Source organism: Helicoverpa armigera, chromosome 26 (genome assembly GCF_030705265.1).
Source record: "Helicoverpa armigera isolate CAAS_96S chromosome 26, ASM3070526v1, whole genome shotgun sequence".
Taxonomy (NCBI): domain Eukaryota; kingdom Metazoa; phylum Arthropoda; class Insecta; order Lepidoptera; family Noctuidae; genus Helicoverpa; species Helicoverpa armigera.
This window is the reverse complement of record NC_087145.1, coordinates 4,381,678-4,400,342: the sequence shown is the minus strand read 5'-3', so window position 1 is coordinate 4,400,342 and position 18,665 is coordinate 4,381,678. Positions and strand designations below refer to the sequence as shown.

The following is an 18,665-nucleotide window of genomic DNA, read 5'->3' as shown; positions in this document are numbered from 1 at the left end:
AAATTGCTTACGTAATGTTTTGGCACTATTCTTGTTAATTATAAAAAGTTTCTCAGAATCTAAAAATATTATATTTATTTACATCTACAATTACCGTCGAAATACGAATCTTGTAAAATTCTATGTAAATTCAGAAAAGTCGTGTGTAATTCATTTAACCATATCGCTCTCATATGCAACGATTTTATTAACACTGTTCAACAAATATACCAACAGACAAACATCGTGTAGAAAAAAACAAACTTAATATACATACAAACGTACCTATTCAATGCTTTATGTGTGTCTCCGAAAGCGCAAACAGACATGTTTTAGGGTTCCGTACCCAAAGGGTAAAGCGGGACCTTATTTTTTTTGCTCCTCTGTCCGTCCGTCCGTCCATCCGTCCGTCTGTCCGTCTGTCCGTCTGCCCGTCTGCCCGTCTGTCCGTCCGTCCGTCCGTCCGTCCGTCCGTCCGTCCGTCCGTCCGTCCGTCCGTCCGTCCGTCCGTCCGTCCGTCGGTCCGTCCGTCCGTCTGTCCGTCGGTCTGTCAGCAGGCTATATCTTATGGACCGTAATAGTAAGAGAGTTGAAATTTTCACAGATGATGTATTTCTGTTGCCGCTATACCAACAAATACTGAAAACTAGAATCAAATAAATATTTTGTGGGACTCCCACACAGCAAACGTGATTTTTTTGCTCATTTTATAAATAATGGTACGGAACCCTTCGTGCGATTCCGACTCGCAGTTGGCCGGTTTTTCAATATAAAAGCATACATAACTTCAGTTTACTTGTATGTTCGTGGAACTGTTTGTTTTCACCTTTGCTGAATCGTTTCTACGCTTTTTTTCATGTTTAATCTAACGGCGGTTTCCTATTTTCTATCTATCTTTTGATTTGATAACTGGAGATAGGATTTTATATTAAGCTCCGTACTAGCAATGTTATATTGCTATCTTTAGTAACCAAATCGACAGAGTATATTGGAAACGGTCTTAAGTACGGTGTATTCTAAGCGCTTTTCATACAAAAATAACTTACGTAATTGCGTTGAAGTATATAACGTCTTTAACTACAATAACATGATTTCGTAACTGTAAAAGATCAAACATACCACCAATATAATATTAGATACAAAACTTGTTACCTTCAAAACGCCTACATCATCATTTCACAAGATCCTCACATACCCTTAGCTTTTCTCCGAACAATTTCCTGCAAAACCAATAAACGGAAGAAAATGTATGTCGCCATTTTTGTTCGTAACAAAAAAAAAAAAATAATGTACCTACCAACCTACCTAAATTATTTCTTTTATCCTTCACCCAATAGAAGTGAATTGTTAGAAAATTTGTCGTTCTGTTCGATAAAATCTCTTTGATGAGTACATAAGCTTATTTGCCTATAAAGCTTACGATAGAAGTTTGTCGTTTGTCCCATCAATATTGGTTGATTGTAAAACTTGGGGATTTACTTATAAGTAAGTATTTGGTTACTGATCATATTTTGAGGGTGGGCTGTCTTTTTCAGTTGATGATTGTACACGTTACATGTACTTGTTAATGTCGCGAATAATATTACGATTTTATAAAGGGGCTCTAATCAAGAATTTGTCACTAAAAATGATAATTAGTAGCTTTTAAAACAATAAAAAAAAAACACAATGTTTAAATTTTGTAATCCGGATGGTGTCAATAGAAAAAAGTTAAACAGATGTTTGACACGTGTTTAAGATACGTCTATTTGCCTTTTTTATAATAACGTCATGATTGTTTAATATCTAAATCCTGATCATTAGAATCCTCCATAACAACATTTTCTAAATTCGTCCTTCTACCAAAAACTCATACCACAACAGCATCAAAAATAACCTTTTTCCAAAATCAAATGTTTTTCAACCGTCCCGCGGTCCTATAGTCCCGCAAAATATCGACTGTACCCGCGTAATGCTTTCACCCAAGAAAATGATACCCGTTTGATGTGGCAGCTTTATACATATTTAAATGAATCAAATATTTCTCTAGAAAGAAGTTCCTATATATATAATATTTTTTTTTTCGTAAGTCATAGATATTATATTGTATGGTTTCGGTTTTGCCCACGTAGACGTTTTATGATTTAAGAAGATTTTTGGTCCCTTTTCCGGCAATGTTATTAAGTTTACTGTAGTTCTGCGAAGTCATTTTTGTTTTCTTGTAAATGGGATTCATTTAGCTGGGGCTATTCATAAAGTAATAATTAATTAATGTTACTTCGCTGTTAAAAATTAAATGATCATTTAAAACTATTGCGTTACTATTACATACATATATCGTAGGTATGTGTGGCATGTATGTATGAATACCACAATATTCAATATTTTAATTATAACTAAAAAACAATTAAAAAAACAATCTAGCATCACAAAAACACTACTAAGGTAAAAGTCCCAATTGCCATCCGCACTAAATACGTCGATTATATTTTCACAAATCCCATTTCCGTCAACGTTCCTCAAATGACCAACAGCGCTAAGGTAAACGGCACAATTGTTGTCCGTCCAGCCCCAGGTGTGTTTCACCCGAGCACCGCATTTCTCCACGTCACACCGAACCAGTTTTTACTATACGAACAATTTATTGTTTATGTTTATTTGTATGTTCGTGTAGCATAAAGTTTTAGTACAACTGCGGTTTAGTGTGATGCAGAAATATGAATTTTAGTTTTTATCACAGTGCCATGAAATTTTTCGTGGTTTACGGCTTGCCGTTGTGATGTTATTTTTTAGTTTTAGTTTCGTGTGATATTTGTTATGTTTTCTGTTATGGTTTGTTGACTCATCTAAGCAAGCATACGTGCTAACGCGAACTAGCGATGAAGAAATAAAAGCATAACTAAATTAAATTTTATGCCCAAAAGACTCTACTATAGTTCCATGTGACAACATACTTAGATGACTTCTTCAACAGAAATGTCCAGCTAGACAAAATCTACGTTCCCTTAGCTTAAAAATATCACCACTTTTACATACATGTAACAACACAACATGATTCACTCTTCACACAACCCTAATGACTAAACTAAAACACAGTTCATTCAATAACCAAAACAAAAGAAAATCATCAATTGTCATCACGCAAGTCTAGTCAGGTGTTCCATTTTACAATTCACTTGCCACCGACAGAGGGCGTTGTTATAAATCATGCACTATTATATAGCTCAGGGATTGTTGGCGTTTTTGCTCGCTTTCCCATCAAAACCTATTAGTTTTGCGACCGTTAATGAGTCTAGCTTTTATTTTCTCTTCGTTTGTTCGTAGTTAATGTTGAATTTGTTAAGGTTAAAAAGGTTTGTTTTAATGTGGGCATTATGAGTGCCGTTAGTGTTTTGTTTGTGGAAATTTGTAAGGATAAGTTTAATTATGCTTTTTTCGGTATTCATTAGCTTAGAATTCGGTCAACTGCCTAACCTAATTAATGTTTTTGTGGTCTTCAAAGGTGATATCATACTTAGTTCTTATGTAATCTTTACTTACTAAATAATGAATGGATTTCAAGTCTAACTATTTGGGTAATAAATAATACTATCTGGATCTAAAACAAATTTTAATGATACAATAAAACAAGGGTCAAACACAATATAGATAAAAACTACTTAAAGTCGCTCTAAAATTAGATTGATGAATACACTAACGATAATATTTCAAAGACGGTTATAAATCAAGCATATGCGAGTACTAGATGCAGTATAAAAATTGGAAAGTAAAATGCAAGTAACACAAATGTCAACTTTAAAGCTATGTCATGTGAGTCCACTTTATAATGAACTGAAGCTGTTGAAAAGGTAATAAAAGAAGTTTAAATGCAGTGGAATCTGCACTTAGTGTGAAGGAATTAAGGTCTGTATTCGTAAAGCAGGTTGAGGCCATATTTAAAGCGGCTGATGTATAATGCTTATCATCCACGGTAACTGTAAGCGGAGAACCTTACACTCTAGGACTGTCATTAATCTACCCGGTCCGATTCATTCCGTTTTAATCTCGATAACGTCCCGGTAAAATTCATTTCAATGAGAAAAAATAATTTATAGTACCGATTTCATTTGATATTCGGATTTAATGGCACATTTACGAATTATAATGTTTTGATTTATTTGGACTTTGTGGAAGCATTTTACTGCATATATCATAATTCTCTATCTAGATAAACAGATTTAGATGCTGTCAGAAACCACTTGAGAGCTTTATAAATGGGAGTTCTGAAATTACTGCATATTCTCTGAAGGCTTTAGTCGATATACGAACACTAGAAATGCATTCAGCTGAGATGAATAAACTACGTCTGTCTGTGCTAATTAAAGATACCGCACTGGCTTCTGAAGATAAGCTTCAACATAAGACGAGATTAGAAATTTTGAAGGAGACTTATATATTAAGAAGCCTCCTTTGAAATTAGGAATACTTCCAATTTGTTAAAAAATATAAGATAAGAAATTTCTAAACCTGTTGACGGCGACGCAACTTAAAATTTTGATGCCAAAGGAAACAATTTTGGATTACAACTAGATCTTAAGCTCAACTTAATCCTAAGACAATCAATAACTTCGAAAGTTTATAAGCCACTCTTAAACTTATGACCTTTTATGCTAAGAGGGATTTAAGGCCAACGTGTGGCAGAGTTTCCTTAACGAGACACCACGCGAACAGGCACTTAGCGTATGAAATTTTCACAGCGCCTTCAATAGTTGAACGGCGATTTAGTGGTGAATGCATTCGCCAAATTGTAGTCGACGTGGAGTTACGAGGCCGACAACTGGGGGTCTCACCTTACTGAATAGTTCGATGAATATCATTCAGTACGTTTTAGGCTTTTAAATATTTCATTATAGACGTCTCTGGTAGTTCTAGGGATATCTTTGATAATCAAATTATTCCCAATTTTTTTGTAACGTACTCCATAGCCTTAATATGCCAACAGCATCATAATGTATCACATTTAATAGGTCCAATTACGCTAATGAGCCATGCCTACTATAATCGTGCAGGTCCATTATTAATATGCCTATTATTATACCTACTACATACAGTAACAATAATTTACCGACATACATCATTGGTCTTGGTCTGAGTCTGAGATCTGCATTGATCCTGATCATTCCTCATTTTCGTCAGCAGCTTGATACTTCTAACTTAGGAAATAAGCGTGATGTTATCTTAGCATTATATCATGAAACCGAATATAATACTCAAACCACGGTAGTCTATTTCCTTCGTAGCTCCGATGTACAGAAATGGACGGGAAATGGTCTAGATTCTAGATCCTTATCGCACTTAGGGAAATCGGGAGTATGCCACCGAACGCTTAATATTGCCAACTTGAATATGCCAATATTTCTAACGAAATTGTTCCATTGCTATTTGATTTTGTTGCTGTCTGTTTAATGTAAAATATAAGAGAAGGTTTTGCAATATGACATTTATTTAATCCGCAGATACAGGTTTGAAATTTTCATATAATGAGAACTATGTATGTACATAAGCGAATCTTGGTTATCACTCACATAAATACCAATAATATATTTCAACATCAAATCGATAAAGAAAAAACAGACGATAAAATATTACATGAAACCATTTCTCTAACACCAGTTGTGCAATAATAACTTCCTCTTTAAATAGACAATTTCTTTTAAGCACTTGTGCCTACTAAGCTTAAACAGGATAGGAGTAGGCCCGACCTGTTTAAGGCTATGAAATTTTAACCCCGCCTGCAATGGAACGCTGGTTAGATCGGGTGTGGTTTAAAGACTTCGCTGATGCGATCTTTTAAAATAGATCGTCGATAGAGAGATACTTGACCTAAAAGGTTTGATGGTGTGAATACTAATGGTAGTGAATGAAAATTGCTGTGGTTGAATTTTAGATTTATGATACAGTTTTTTTAGGTTTACTATTATTCGTTTATTAATGTTGTCAAGCCTTCCCTTTATTGCAGTATTTGTTTTAGATTGTTAGAAACATACCTATTTTGCCTCTCTTACTTTATATTTCTCATTATCTTCATGACCAGAGCCTTTAAAATGACTGGGATCTATCATATAATCTCGCTTGTCTCTAGAAGCTTCGACCGCTACACCTAGGAATGCACTGACCATACCACTCAGGCCATTTCTAAATTTAGATGGGACATAACCAACGTTCCTTTTAAAGAATAACTGACCATCTAGACTGTTATTAAATACGTTTAATTGCATGCGTGAAAAATGAGCAGCCATATTCTTTATGCTGTTTTTAATATTCGTTTTTATGTGAAGACCGTTTCCTATTGCTATATTAGTTTCTTGTTATTTATAGTGTTTTTAGTTCTTGAGCTAGTTTATCTTTAAAATTAATCTTTGACGCAAAAAGTTGTGTAAAGTCTTACTCTATATTTAGTTTCCGCCTCAGGTTCCAACAAGGTTGTGTGCCGGACTTACAAATGCCTTGCATTGTTGCAGCTCGCATTAAGCCACTTAACAACGATAACAAGCAAAACAACACCAAAACCGTCCAACAGTGTTTCTAACAACCACTAAACAATTTCCACAATCCTTAACAGAGACATCTTAGCAACACTTACACCAAAATTGATGACCCGTTGAGTTTTTAGTCCCGACTCCGCTGCAACTGCAAATTCCTTTACAAAACAAACTGTGAAACCGGGAATGGCAAAACAAACAATCAGTCAAGAGGGGGCAGCATTCACCCCCGCACCTGAGCTCGACCTCCCTCCAGAGGGCTAAAGAGGAATGGACCTCAGGATTGTTACGATAAATGACTGTTTATATTTCTTCTCAGCGTTTCAGACCTGTCTGAAGCCACTTATTCAAATTTAATTCGATCCGCAACAACCTCGTTGAGCTGGATTTAAAATTTTTGCATTGTATTTTAATTTAATTAAAGTTGAGAAAAATGTGATGATTTTAAATTCAAACGAGCTAACAAACCCAGATGGTGGAGTACAGAATTATGAAAATATATTTTTCACCAACTTTATTGGCTGGAATGAAAAAGTTGTGTAACATGTTCATTATATTTTTAATTAAAACACTGTAAAATGTACACCAACATTATTAATATTGCAAAAAAATCATCCTAATAGTTTAATTCTGCAAGGAAAAAATAAACAAAGGCAATTGATAAACTCGTAGTAACTTCCCAAGAGCATCGAAGAAAACTCGTACCGAAACCAATAAAATTCTCTTTTCTAATAAAACGTGTACAATTGGACAATAACTCATGATAGCACCTGTGAAAGATCTCAGGGTGGGTCCACCTGAACTTTTAGCTTGTCCCGGGGGGCTAAAACAATTTTCAGTTACGATCTACGGACCTCTCCTGTCGGACAAGTCCGAACGAATTTCCTCCCGTCGTTAAGCATAGAAATATCGTTGAGACGTGAGAATTATTCTCGTCTCTGCCTCATTGATCCCGTGATCGGCTATTCCCTTTATTTTGCTGTAATGGTGTGTAATGATGACATTAACCCTTATTCCAACCCTTTTGTAGTTATTATCCTTTTTAATATACTTTTTTATTTGATGTTTGGAAATACTTTTTGGCAAATATTTGTTCAATCTTCCTAATAAGATATTCTAATAAGCTTAAGTGATAAGAACATTTTTGTAAGTAGATGAAGATCAGTTGTCATTATTATCACGCTCGTTTTATTTACCGACTGAACGGCAAAGCCAGCGGCGGATTTGAGTTGGCAATATCTTAAATAGCCCAGCGATAATTTGTTGGCTTTCAATTCTGTAACATTGAAAGCAATGATAATAACTTCGCTTAGGGGCATCATAGTTTCACTTACCATAACTTATGCAGGATATTAAGACTCAGATTCTAAATATACGACCGACAGATCTAGTATTTCTGCTTCATTATCTAGACTAGATTAATGATCTTTTCCAGGAGTTTTACTACTAGTATTTGCTTCATCTTGGATACCTGTTTTATCGTCTACAATTTCTAATGGATATTTTTCGCCAATTCCAATCATGGCTTCCAAAATTTTCGAATACCTTCCGAGCCGTAGTATTCCATTATCCGTTACCGCAGGACTGGCTAGGCAAGGGCAAGGAAGATTAATGAGGTAGCTTTGAACCAGGATTGGCACACCTGAGCCGGCTTGCAGTTCGGCTGTGCATTGTTTTGTGTGTAAACAGTTCGGAATTTCACGTTTTACTGGCCGAGAGATATATGGACGATAGTTATTTAAGTATGGAAGGGGAGCTGTTTGTTTTGTGGTCGGTTCTGTTATGGTCTAACTTTAGAATGAAACCAGCTTAGTTGGTGTTAGTGTTGTAATAATTTATGTATTTTTTGACATAATTTCACATGTGTTACTGACTATAATCATGCAAAATCTCAATGAATGTAAATATATATGCATTTGAATCTGAAACGTCAGAGTTTTATAGTAAAATTATAGTAAACGTTTCGAGTGTTCGAAACGTTTACAGGCGGCGGCATTCAATTTCCGTATTAGAGGACATATTGAACTTAAAAGGCACATTTACAGCTTTAGAAAACATGGTACTAAATCATTGAATACCATATAAGTACAAACACCTCGACACTCTCTTTCGTGAACATAGGAAAGGGCAATAAATCTCAAGACTTCACTTAGAAACTTCTCAGACGCAAATTTTCCACTAAGTAAGCACGTTGTAACTAAGCAATAACAGAATCTTATCCAATTTAGTACCTCCTGAAACGTGTTCAAGAGTTCAACTGAGACGTGAAAAAAAATAATCCCTTCGTTATCGAAAAACTTGACAAAGAGAAAACCCACTCATTAGGAAGACTAGACTTGTCCAGTTGCTAATCCGGCTTTAAGAAACAAGTTCATCTTGCTCAGACTTTATCTTCGTCATTGGGCCGCAGGTGGCTGCACTGCATACGCCCCCTGGCTCCATCCTGCCCCTCACCAGGCTTACGTCGTGCGATAACACATACTGTCACATCCCTTGATGAATTGCTTATTAGATTGTCAGCAACATTCCCGTTTCGTGCTTATTTTCGTCCCAATAATTCTGTCCTGTTTTTATTTTGTGTAAGAAATTTATTGGCGGCCGATTGTTGGTGCGTTTACCCTATTAAGTTGTTAGTGTTTTTGTTTAGGTGTTTGTGAACTGTTTACGTGTGGGTGTTTCCATGTTGCTTTGGAAAATGGCGGCCTATAAAAAATAATGGATCACCAATCATCGCGCCTTCGTCTAATAGTCTTGCAGGCCATATTTTATGAAGTTTCTGCTATAATAGATGTGTTAAATTGAACATAAAAATAGTGCTGCATTTTCTTAATATAATAAAGATTTTATTATAGGTACATATATGGGTTTTGTGCGAAAGCTTTTAAATTTGTACTAAAGTGCTTTATAATATATTTTTATGCTATCCATCATAGGTTTTATGCTAGTTGACTTGAGCTTAACCGTGTGTCTTTTGTTAAAATTTCTCATTATCTTCTTTATTATTGATGAGTAGGTAAACGTGAGTCACCGTGGTTTCCTTTTTGATGAGTCATCTAGCGAAATTTCATTTCTGCAAACCCTAGTAAGCCTTTCTTTATTCAGCGGTTAGATTTCATGGCCACTACATATGTATATGTTACTGTTAAGTAGACTAGCAGTCCCTGCGGTTTTGCCTACGTCCCGGGAGAACCACTTCTCTCAACCGGGTAAAAAGTACCTAGCCTACTTATGTATTTATTTATGTTCTCAGGCTCTAGACTAGACAGTTCAGTAGTTTTGGCGTGAAAGTGCGAAAGACAGAGTTACTTTCAAGCAGGCAATTAGTATACTTTTGCATTTAAAAGTATTAGGTATTAGTAAGGAGTGTATAAAAGATACATAACTGTTCAGATCAATTCAAAAACAAACTCAAAAGAATTAATTGGGTTCTTACCAATAATAACTTAGTCAAAGGAATGTTAAGGTAAATCGTTAATCCTGAAAGAATCTCATGCAAAGCTGTGTGCAAGATAATAATGTACTTGATGAGCGCACATAAAGTATTAAATTAACACATGGATGTAACTTTCAACGCGTGGTCTTGCAATTAATGTTTTTTACTATCCACACGCAGCAATGTGTAAGTTTATTTTATGATGCAGATTTTATGTTTTTTCTTTCTTAACATAAATAGTTATTATTTTATGCAATTTTGCTGTACAAGCTATGTATGTAAGAACAAGACCATGTTTTTGGTATGTGAGATATATCATAAAAATGTCCGCTGATTCACATCGTTCCTTCTAGAGCACTTCATGTATCAGGTCACGGTAACTCTTTCGAAAAATCCTGTCGCTTTTAAATAGCATGTTGCTAATAAAGCTAGCTAGGTGATTAAAACCAAGCTCACTTAATAAGAGCAAGAAGACTTGTCAAACTTTGAGATAATCTTTCTTCCCAAATAAGTAACAAATAGACGAGACTACATCATTTAACTAAATATCTACAAAGAGAATCTCCTTGTATTTTTATTATCTATGTTAAATCTTAACTTAAGCTCTAATAAACTTTACTAATAACACCCTTTTCTTTGTTACAGATGCAAACCCAAGATGAACCCGGAATTTGACCACAATCAACAACAATTACTGTAAAAACAACCAACCACACCCAACCATGTTTGATCATCCAAACCTGGACCCGATACCAGAACCCTCTGGAAACCCGATCACTACAAAAAAGAAGAGTCTACAAGACCTCAAATATCTTCTAGAAGACAGAGGATATAAAAGAAGAGGGTTAAAAGGGAGGATTAGCAGTAATAGTTATGACAATAATAGGAAAAGAATTAGTGTAGTGAGTGAAAGTTTACGTGGTTGGTGCTTTAGTAGGATTAAAACTATCATTTTGTTAATAGTGTTTGTGGTTGTTGATAATGTACACGCCAGGAGTTCAGGTGAGTTCCATTTTGTTTCTTTACTTTTTCATCATCATTTTAAGAGCCCAGCTCTTGTCGGTGCAGCTCCTTCCATTTACACCTATCTAGCACCGTTGTTTTCAATAGTATACACTCGTGAAGAATAATAAGTATGTAACTTTAGAAGAAGTTTTTCCACCATAATATCGCAGACGCGCCAATTGGATATTATGAATTAAGATCATCTTAATTCCGAGCGTATGAGCGTATGATCATGACAAAAATCAAACAACAAAAACAGCAAAATTATAGATAAATTAATATATAAAAACACCAAAAAGAAACCAATAAAATGATATTTCATAATGGAAGCATTAGCGTCAATGACACATACCATAGTCTAAAATCATATACATTAAAAAACTTATTAGAAGCGTGCCTACCTCCTATAGCGAATCAAATTACTGTATCAAAATCGATCAATTGACAATAAAGGCAAACTACTATAAATACGCACTTCGGTTTTTTCAATAGAATTAACGTAAAAAGATGTTTTGTTCGCGCAAGGAAAACGAAGTATTTTTGGGTGCAAAAATCAGTTTTTTTTGCGAGTCATTTGTGTAATGTAATTCTAATCCTATGGGAGTTACAGCCGGTAAGAAAGATGTCCCTATATACCAGAATCTATGGAACTGATATACATCAGCTTAATAATCTAGGAAAATAGGATAGATGATAATAGTACCTAATAACGTAGTAATAAGGCTTACTTTACATTACAATTGTTCATCAACAGAACCCAGAATCCCAGGTACGATTTACATGGAAAGTCAAAATAAAGACAACAATAAAAATACCGCAACTTAACCTTTTAAACCACAAATTCTGACAATTAACATGAACTACAAACATTGACTAACATCCTTAGTCATATACAAGTGCAAATGAAATTAAAACCAAAGAAAAGAAATGAGTAATTCAGCACGTAGAAAAAAACCCGACTTCACTCACTTAGGAAACAAAAGATTTACCTCATATGACTAAGTCATAATTAACATGTTTAGACAATACTAATTACTGAATTCTCGGAAAAACGGCTAAGCGGGGTTTTTGGTTTCTGAATATTCGTATACGCACTATTAATTATTAGGTAGGAACATAAAGTAAATATACCAGCAAAACTATGGACTTTGATTGGCGCAGCACATTTTAGGAGAAAAGAAAACATGGTACCTTACAATAATTTAAATATTTGAAACATCATCATCTCATCATCTGCCTAGCCTTTTCTCAACTACGTTGGAGTCAGGCTCTATCTTCAGGAGTGACTGCCTATCTGACCTTCTCAACCTAGTTACCCAGGTATCCCAGTACCGTAGGTAGACTGGATGTCTAACTTACTAGCTTCTGACTACCCGTAACGACTGCCAAAGATGTTCAAATGACAAATATTTAAAACATAATTGAAATGAAAGGCATGAAACCGTTCCTCAGCTTACCCAGCTAACTCTAAGAAACAATAACAATATAGTTCCTAATATAACAACATGTCGATAGTTAGAAACTGCTCTCTACTAAGTATATAGAAAACATTTGCTAACTAGAACAAGTTTATTGTCTTAGTTTAGCTAAGTTAAGGTCCTTCTATGATATTTTAACGCTATCTAAATGACTAACTGAGAAGAGAATAGGTCCATATCTCGATTCACCAAACAGTAAAAATGTGGAATTCGGAAAACGTCGCAGTGATAAATACATTATTAAAATTGTATCCAAATACAAAAATATTAACAACCCTTTCAAAATTCGGAACGTTCATTCCACTAATCGATTCGTTGGCAAAGCCGATCGGATACAAAAAAAATACGAAGCAAATTGGATTAGCTGCAGACATCGCCTAAAAAAAATTAAATTGTTATTTTCCCTAATTGCTCGCCACGATTCAAAGGGACGAATAAAAAAGGTCCCATTGCGTCGGAACACGTTTAATACTCTATAGAAACCAATCTACAGGCGGATTGTGGAAAAAAGACTTGCAAAATATCTGCAGGTAAGCCGAGTGGTCCAATCATACCATAATCCATTAAGATTTCGCTTCGCTTCGACGCACACACTTCCAAACTCCCGCGAGGTAAATATTTCAACCTCCCCTCCAGCTTTCTCTAGTATAATGTATTCTACACCCCCCAGACCTCATCTTTCCATCCCTATTTTGCATGAAGGGGGAATTTAAATTGTGTAATCTAACTTTCAATTCATTCATACATTCAACGCCATCTCTCGGTGATAAATTGAAACTGGGATGGATTCTTACAGTCATTTAGCTTTGGGAGTAGTCGCGGGCGGTCGTGTCGCCAAACGTCGCAGGATTGATATGGAAATGCGGTTCCCACGATGTTTTCACTGCGTTTAAGTAGTTATGAAACTTCAGTGGGTCAACTTTGCCAGTTCATATCTAGGGCACATAAAATTTACTAACTTTGTTACTTCGTGTAATGAAGTAGTTTTAGCATGGCACCAATGAGACTACCAACGAGTCTTGCAATAATTAAACGTATAAATGTTTTGAAAATAAATTCCTTAGAGATTAGCTACATAATAATCTTGTTATCTTCTCTCAAGTTTCTATAGTTATTTTTGCTCTTTGCACTTAGTTTAACAAGTTGAAAGAATTCTCGAGAAAAATAACTTTCTTTTGTACTTCGAAAATCTTTCTTTTTCACACAAAAAAGCTTTCAATAACTTGACCTAACGAAGGTCCAAATACCTAACGCTTTCGGCTACTATATTGGTAAGAAGATCAGAATTATGAACTTCGCTCTAAGCCAACACAAAGCCTGCTTTTATTAGGAAAAAAAAACGCGGAGCAAATCTGGGTGGCGACTGGCGTTGTCCAATATCATTTTTGTCACTTTTCACAGGCTTGCTTTTATACAATTCGCGTTGAATCCCTTTCGTCTTCATTTAGGAAACCATTTTTCTTGTTTACCCCGTATCCGTTTAGAAAAAAAAACAATATCTGTTTTATGAGCTAAGTTTTCATTTTCCAAATGTGCCTTTAACGAGATTATGTGTCGATACAATGAGTTCTCTCACTGTAATGGGATGTTTTCTCTTACATTTTTCCTTTCCTATCGATTTTCGAGTTCCATTCGATTATGCAGAAAATGTGGATTTTAATGTTCCTTATTTGCCACGCATATTTAATCAGCTTACCGCGGTTCGGGTTGGAGATATCAAAATGCGATTTTAAGTAATTCTATTTCTATTCTTGGAAGTAAATGGAAAACGTTAATAAAGACAGCCGGGTTTCATGTGTTGGCATAATATTTGCGAGTAAGACTGAGGATCCAGCCTGACATAGCAAATATTGCTCTCAAAGATGAGTTTCGGAAACCAATCTCGAGAGCACTGGATGTAAACATGTTTTGGTTACGCCAAAATTGTGAGCAAAATCAGTTACTAGAAATAATAAAGATTTTGTTATTAAAAACCTTCGAAATAAAGATGGGACTTGGACTTCTAATTATTTAAGATGTTTGTCAATCAAACTGCAAGAAAAGATTTTATATGTGAATATCATCTCTTATTAAGTTAGATTTAATAATCAATATGTGTACAAATACAATATTGTTACAAAGTTTAAATTCTTCTTCGAAGATTATAAACCTCAATCATAACTTCTGCTTTATGATCCATACATACATATTAGGAAGGAAGCGACACTTTTTTTAAAAGTCTAATAAAAATAGAAGCAAAGAAAATCCTGATTCGTCCGTACAATCAACGCTAATGAAAGAGCCCTCTGTTCGTTTATCACTGAATTATCACAGCTCTGCCCGTCTACACGTTTCTACCTCCGGAATTACTGAACCGTTTTCCGAGGTGAAAACCCAGACTGTATAATGTGATTTTCATGTCTAGCTGCGAATTAATTCTGCTGATTTTAATCTCTTTGAGTTTGTATTTCATGTTGATTTCAGATGAAATCTTTTTATTGTGACTACTGTTACTGTTACAGCCTTTTTATCGTCACACTGCTGGGCTGCGGCCTCCTCTCACATGGAGAAGAAATGAGCATTAATCACCACGCTTGCTCAAAGCGGGTTGGTGATTTCAGACTATATAGTCCAGGTTTCCTTAAGATGTTTTCCTTCACCTTTTTATCAGCCATTGATATACCAAGCCAAGATATACTTAGACTTAGACTTTTATTGTGACTAAGCTTTGTTTAAATATTTAGCGGAAACGAGCTTGTCCATTTAGCAGTATTTTTCACTTCATTACTTTTGAGAGTAAGTTGAACAAGAAATAGGCGAACGATTTTTGCCGAAGAAAAACTCAATCGTAAAATTAAATGGTGCAAACACATAGTTATATAACTGGGGCATTCAGAAAGCATTACTTACAGATTTTTTCGTATATATTGAGGATAAAAAAATAGTGAAAATAATATATAAATATCGTAATGTTCATCTTTCCGTGGGAGTCGTAAAAATCAACTGAGAGGAACGCCTTGCTTTATGTGCTGACAAAAGAAAACTATGAACTTTATAGTACAGTTATATCGTAAAAATAATGTAGATTTTTAGGTTAGAACTAGTAACTTTTGTTACGCGATTAGGGTTATGAAAAGCTTGCTTAGTGACAGCTGTCATCATAGGGTTAAGCTAGGTACTCTTGGCAAGGTGACCACCTTATAATCATCGGCACGAATCTTGAGCGCTGACCTTCAACTGCGCAGAAGTAATTTATTGCGTACCTTTTGTGGTATGAAGTGAGGCGCGGGGGCGGAGTAAAGCGGTGATTGGCCCGCAGTGCATCGCGTTATAGCCGTCACTCGGGATTGGCTTTTTGCTAATAAATCACTTCTGCGCAGATGTAGGTTAGAGCTCAAGATTCGTGCCGATAACTATACCATGACGAGTTCCTCCGCATTTCGGTAGGAACGCTAAATTACGTAGCATCTATCTGCATACAAAACATATAAATTAGTTCAGATTTTCAACCACTTGAACAAAACAGACAAACAAATTGTAGTTTCATCATCATCATTTATGGGGATTTCAAATTTTCTTTTGTATTTTTCTATTCACATAGTATTACGGATAATGGCCGTACAGCATATCGCAACGTCCGTTTTCAAAATTCATTCGTCTGTCCCTAACAGATGGTCAACGGAGTCAACTATTGCATAGTGACCCCATTCTATTTCCATGCTTTTTTTACGTTTTTTGTTTTTACTATTTGCATGACAATTGCCACAATAATAGGAGGGACATTGTGAAATATTACACCTGTTTTGAAATTTCGCTCTTTTTTTGTTGTTTGAAAAAAACGGTCTATTGTTTTCGATGTGGTTGCGCGGGTCAGGTTTTGATGACGTCATATATGATATGGCTAACATTTTTTTAAGGCTTTTCAACTTTCTATAGACTATCTTGTTTGAATTTTTAGTGTTTCAAGTTACTTTGCCACTCTCATTGTTTTACTAAGAATTTGTTAAAATTGTTTGTTCTTGAGAATTGTAGTGAAAGCATCTTGTCAACTTTGCAGTGTAAATGCTTTTACATTTGCAAATATTGATTGAAAGGAGAGACATATAATTTGCAATAACATACATAATGTTTTTGTAGTTAAAGAAAAGGAGAAGACGCTGAATGGAATATTGGTTATAACAGCAGAGAGAAAAAAATCTCAGAAAATCCCTCATCACGTTACAATATGAACAAAGATTTAATAAACAAGAACAAACAAGAATATAAAGTAGCTAACAATCTATCCAAGGAATCCGTACCTACAAATAAAAACAAACATTACAAAAAAGCATAATTATTAAGGACAGTAAAAAAATACTTTCTTGATACAATCACATTACGATACTCCACAATCAAGTTTGAAGCTTAATGGCTAAGCTTTAGGAGTCATTCTCGTTTAAACTCAACAAGTAATTGTGGAAGAAAAATTTCTTAAACTAGGACATAATTTTTGTGAAGAAAATTCCTCTGGCATTCATTGTGATAACATTCAATTATGAAAAAAAAACCGGCCAAGTGCGAGTCGGAATCGCACACGAAGGGTTCCGTACCATTATTTAGAAAATGAACAAAAAATCACGTTTGTTGTATAGGAGCCCTCCAAAATATTTATTTTATTCTAGTTTTTAGTATTTGTTGTTATTGCAGAAATACATTATCTGTGAAAATTTCAGCTTTCTAACTATCATGGTTCATGAGATACAGCCTGGTGACAGATGGACGGACGGACAGAGAAGCGAAAACAATAGGGTCCCGTTTTACCCTTTGGGTACGGAACCCTAAAAACGCAAATTAGGAGTTTGAGTAGCATTAGTAATAGGAGCTAAAGTGAATTTTCATTGTGAGATCTTTTCGGTACATTGGATATGAACGAATTCTCGGCTCACTGGTTCTTATATATTAACGGTCATCGGTATTCAGAAGGCTTTTTAATGAATTTTCCGATTTTTATGAACGAATTAAATGTTTTTTGGCGGTTTCATGACCGCGAGGTTTGTTTTCTCTGATTGGGAAATTATGCGGTCACATTTTGTCGGTTATTGAATTATAATGGCGTCCACGGCTGATTTCGACCACGGCGGCTGTTCTCATTTAAGGAGATCGGCTCCCTATTCCTTCGCTCTCATAACCCGATGGGACGGCAATCCGACACGACCGGGTAAAGATCAGGCGCAGGACCGACATTTACGTGCTCTCCGATGCACTTTGTGAAAGTTTAAGAAAACCCACAAAGCTATTTCGGCCCGACCCGGGAATCGAACCCGAGATCTCCTGCACAGCAGCCGCGTTTGCGACCACTAGACCAACGAGGCAGTCCGGTTACTGAAGTATCTCTTATATGTCGAATATAGGGTGATCTTTCACTAATTGCTGCAATAGGATCTATTATATCTGCGTTGTCTGGATTACCTTCAAGCTTAATTGCTTCATTAACAAAATAGTAGTTTCGTTATATATTATCGTCTTTAGCATTAAAATCTATTAACTTAGTTGGTAGTCTTAATTTTACTTGGAAGAGAATTGTGAGGGTGAATCTTGCTATCATAACCGAGTTGAGAAAAAGACATTTATTGATTTACTTATTTATTTATCAACCTTATCACTAACATTACAGATACAATATAATGCGTTAGTGAGGCACTTGTCTAACTTCTTACAAATATAAAATAAAAACACATAACCCTTTTTGACATTCGGGCAATGAAAAACACAAGATACATGATAATAAAACATAAGATACATAATAAAATTGAAACTGGACATGATAACTATGGACTCCTTCAAACGGCCATATGAATATGAAAGTCATCTAAAAATAACACATTTGTCCGAATTTAGAAAAGCATTTCACACTCTAAAATGTCATCAATTTTTTAGGTACTTACTTCTTTTTTTACTTTTCTTCTCTCCATATACTAGCGTGTCTGTGGTCAGTTCTATACATATAGGTATGTTCCCATTTCGCACAATTCTCATTTCCCCCCGATACGCTGTTTCTTGCAACGACCCCGTCGGGAGCGATCGCTGCCTTTTTCAACAACGTTTGTTGTCCACTTCACACCGTTCACGTGGACGGGAGCTTTGGCTTTTTCCATTTGTTTATTTTTCTTTCGTAATTGGTAATATGTTTGAGTGTTGGTTTTGGCGTTTTTGGGGTTCTTTTTGGTTAGGTATTGAACATTTTGCTACGGATAATTTGAGTTAAGCGGTTTAGTTAGAAACAGCTGTTAACCGGGAGTTAGTCAGCACTTA

General features: G+C 35.4%; 1 protein-coding gene across 8 annotated transcripts in view; it reads left to right on the top strand.

The window, feature by feature from the left end:
- LOC110372419 (latrophilin Cirl) overlaps positions 1–18,665 on the top strand; it is a 278,727-nt gene that overhangs the window by 158,455 nt on the left and 101,607 nt on the right. For all 8 annotated transcript variants that reach the window (XM_049849402.2, XM_049849401.2, XM_049849403.2 and 5 more), the window contains one exon: positions 10,558–10,914. In XM_049849402.2, the coding sequence (XP_049705359.2) occupies positions 10,635–10,914 (280 nt within the window). In that variant the 5' untranslated portion in view covers positions 10,558–10,634. The remainder of the gene's footprint in view (positions 1–10,557; positions 10,915–18,665) is intronic.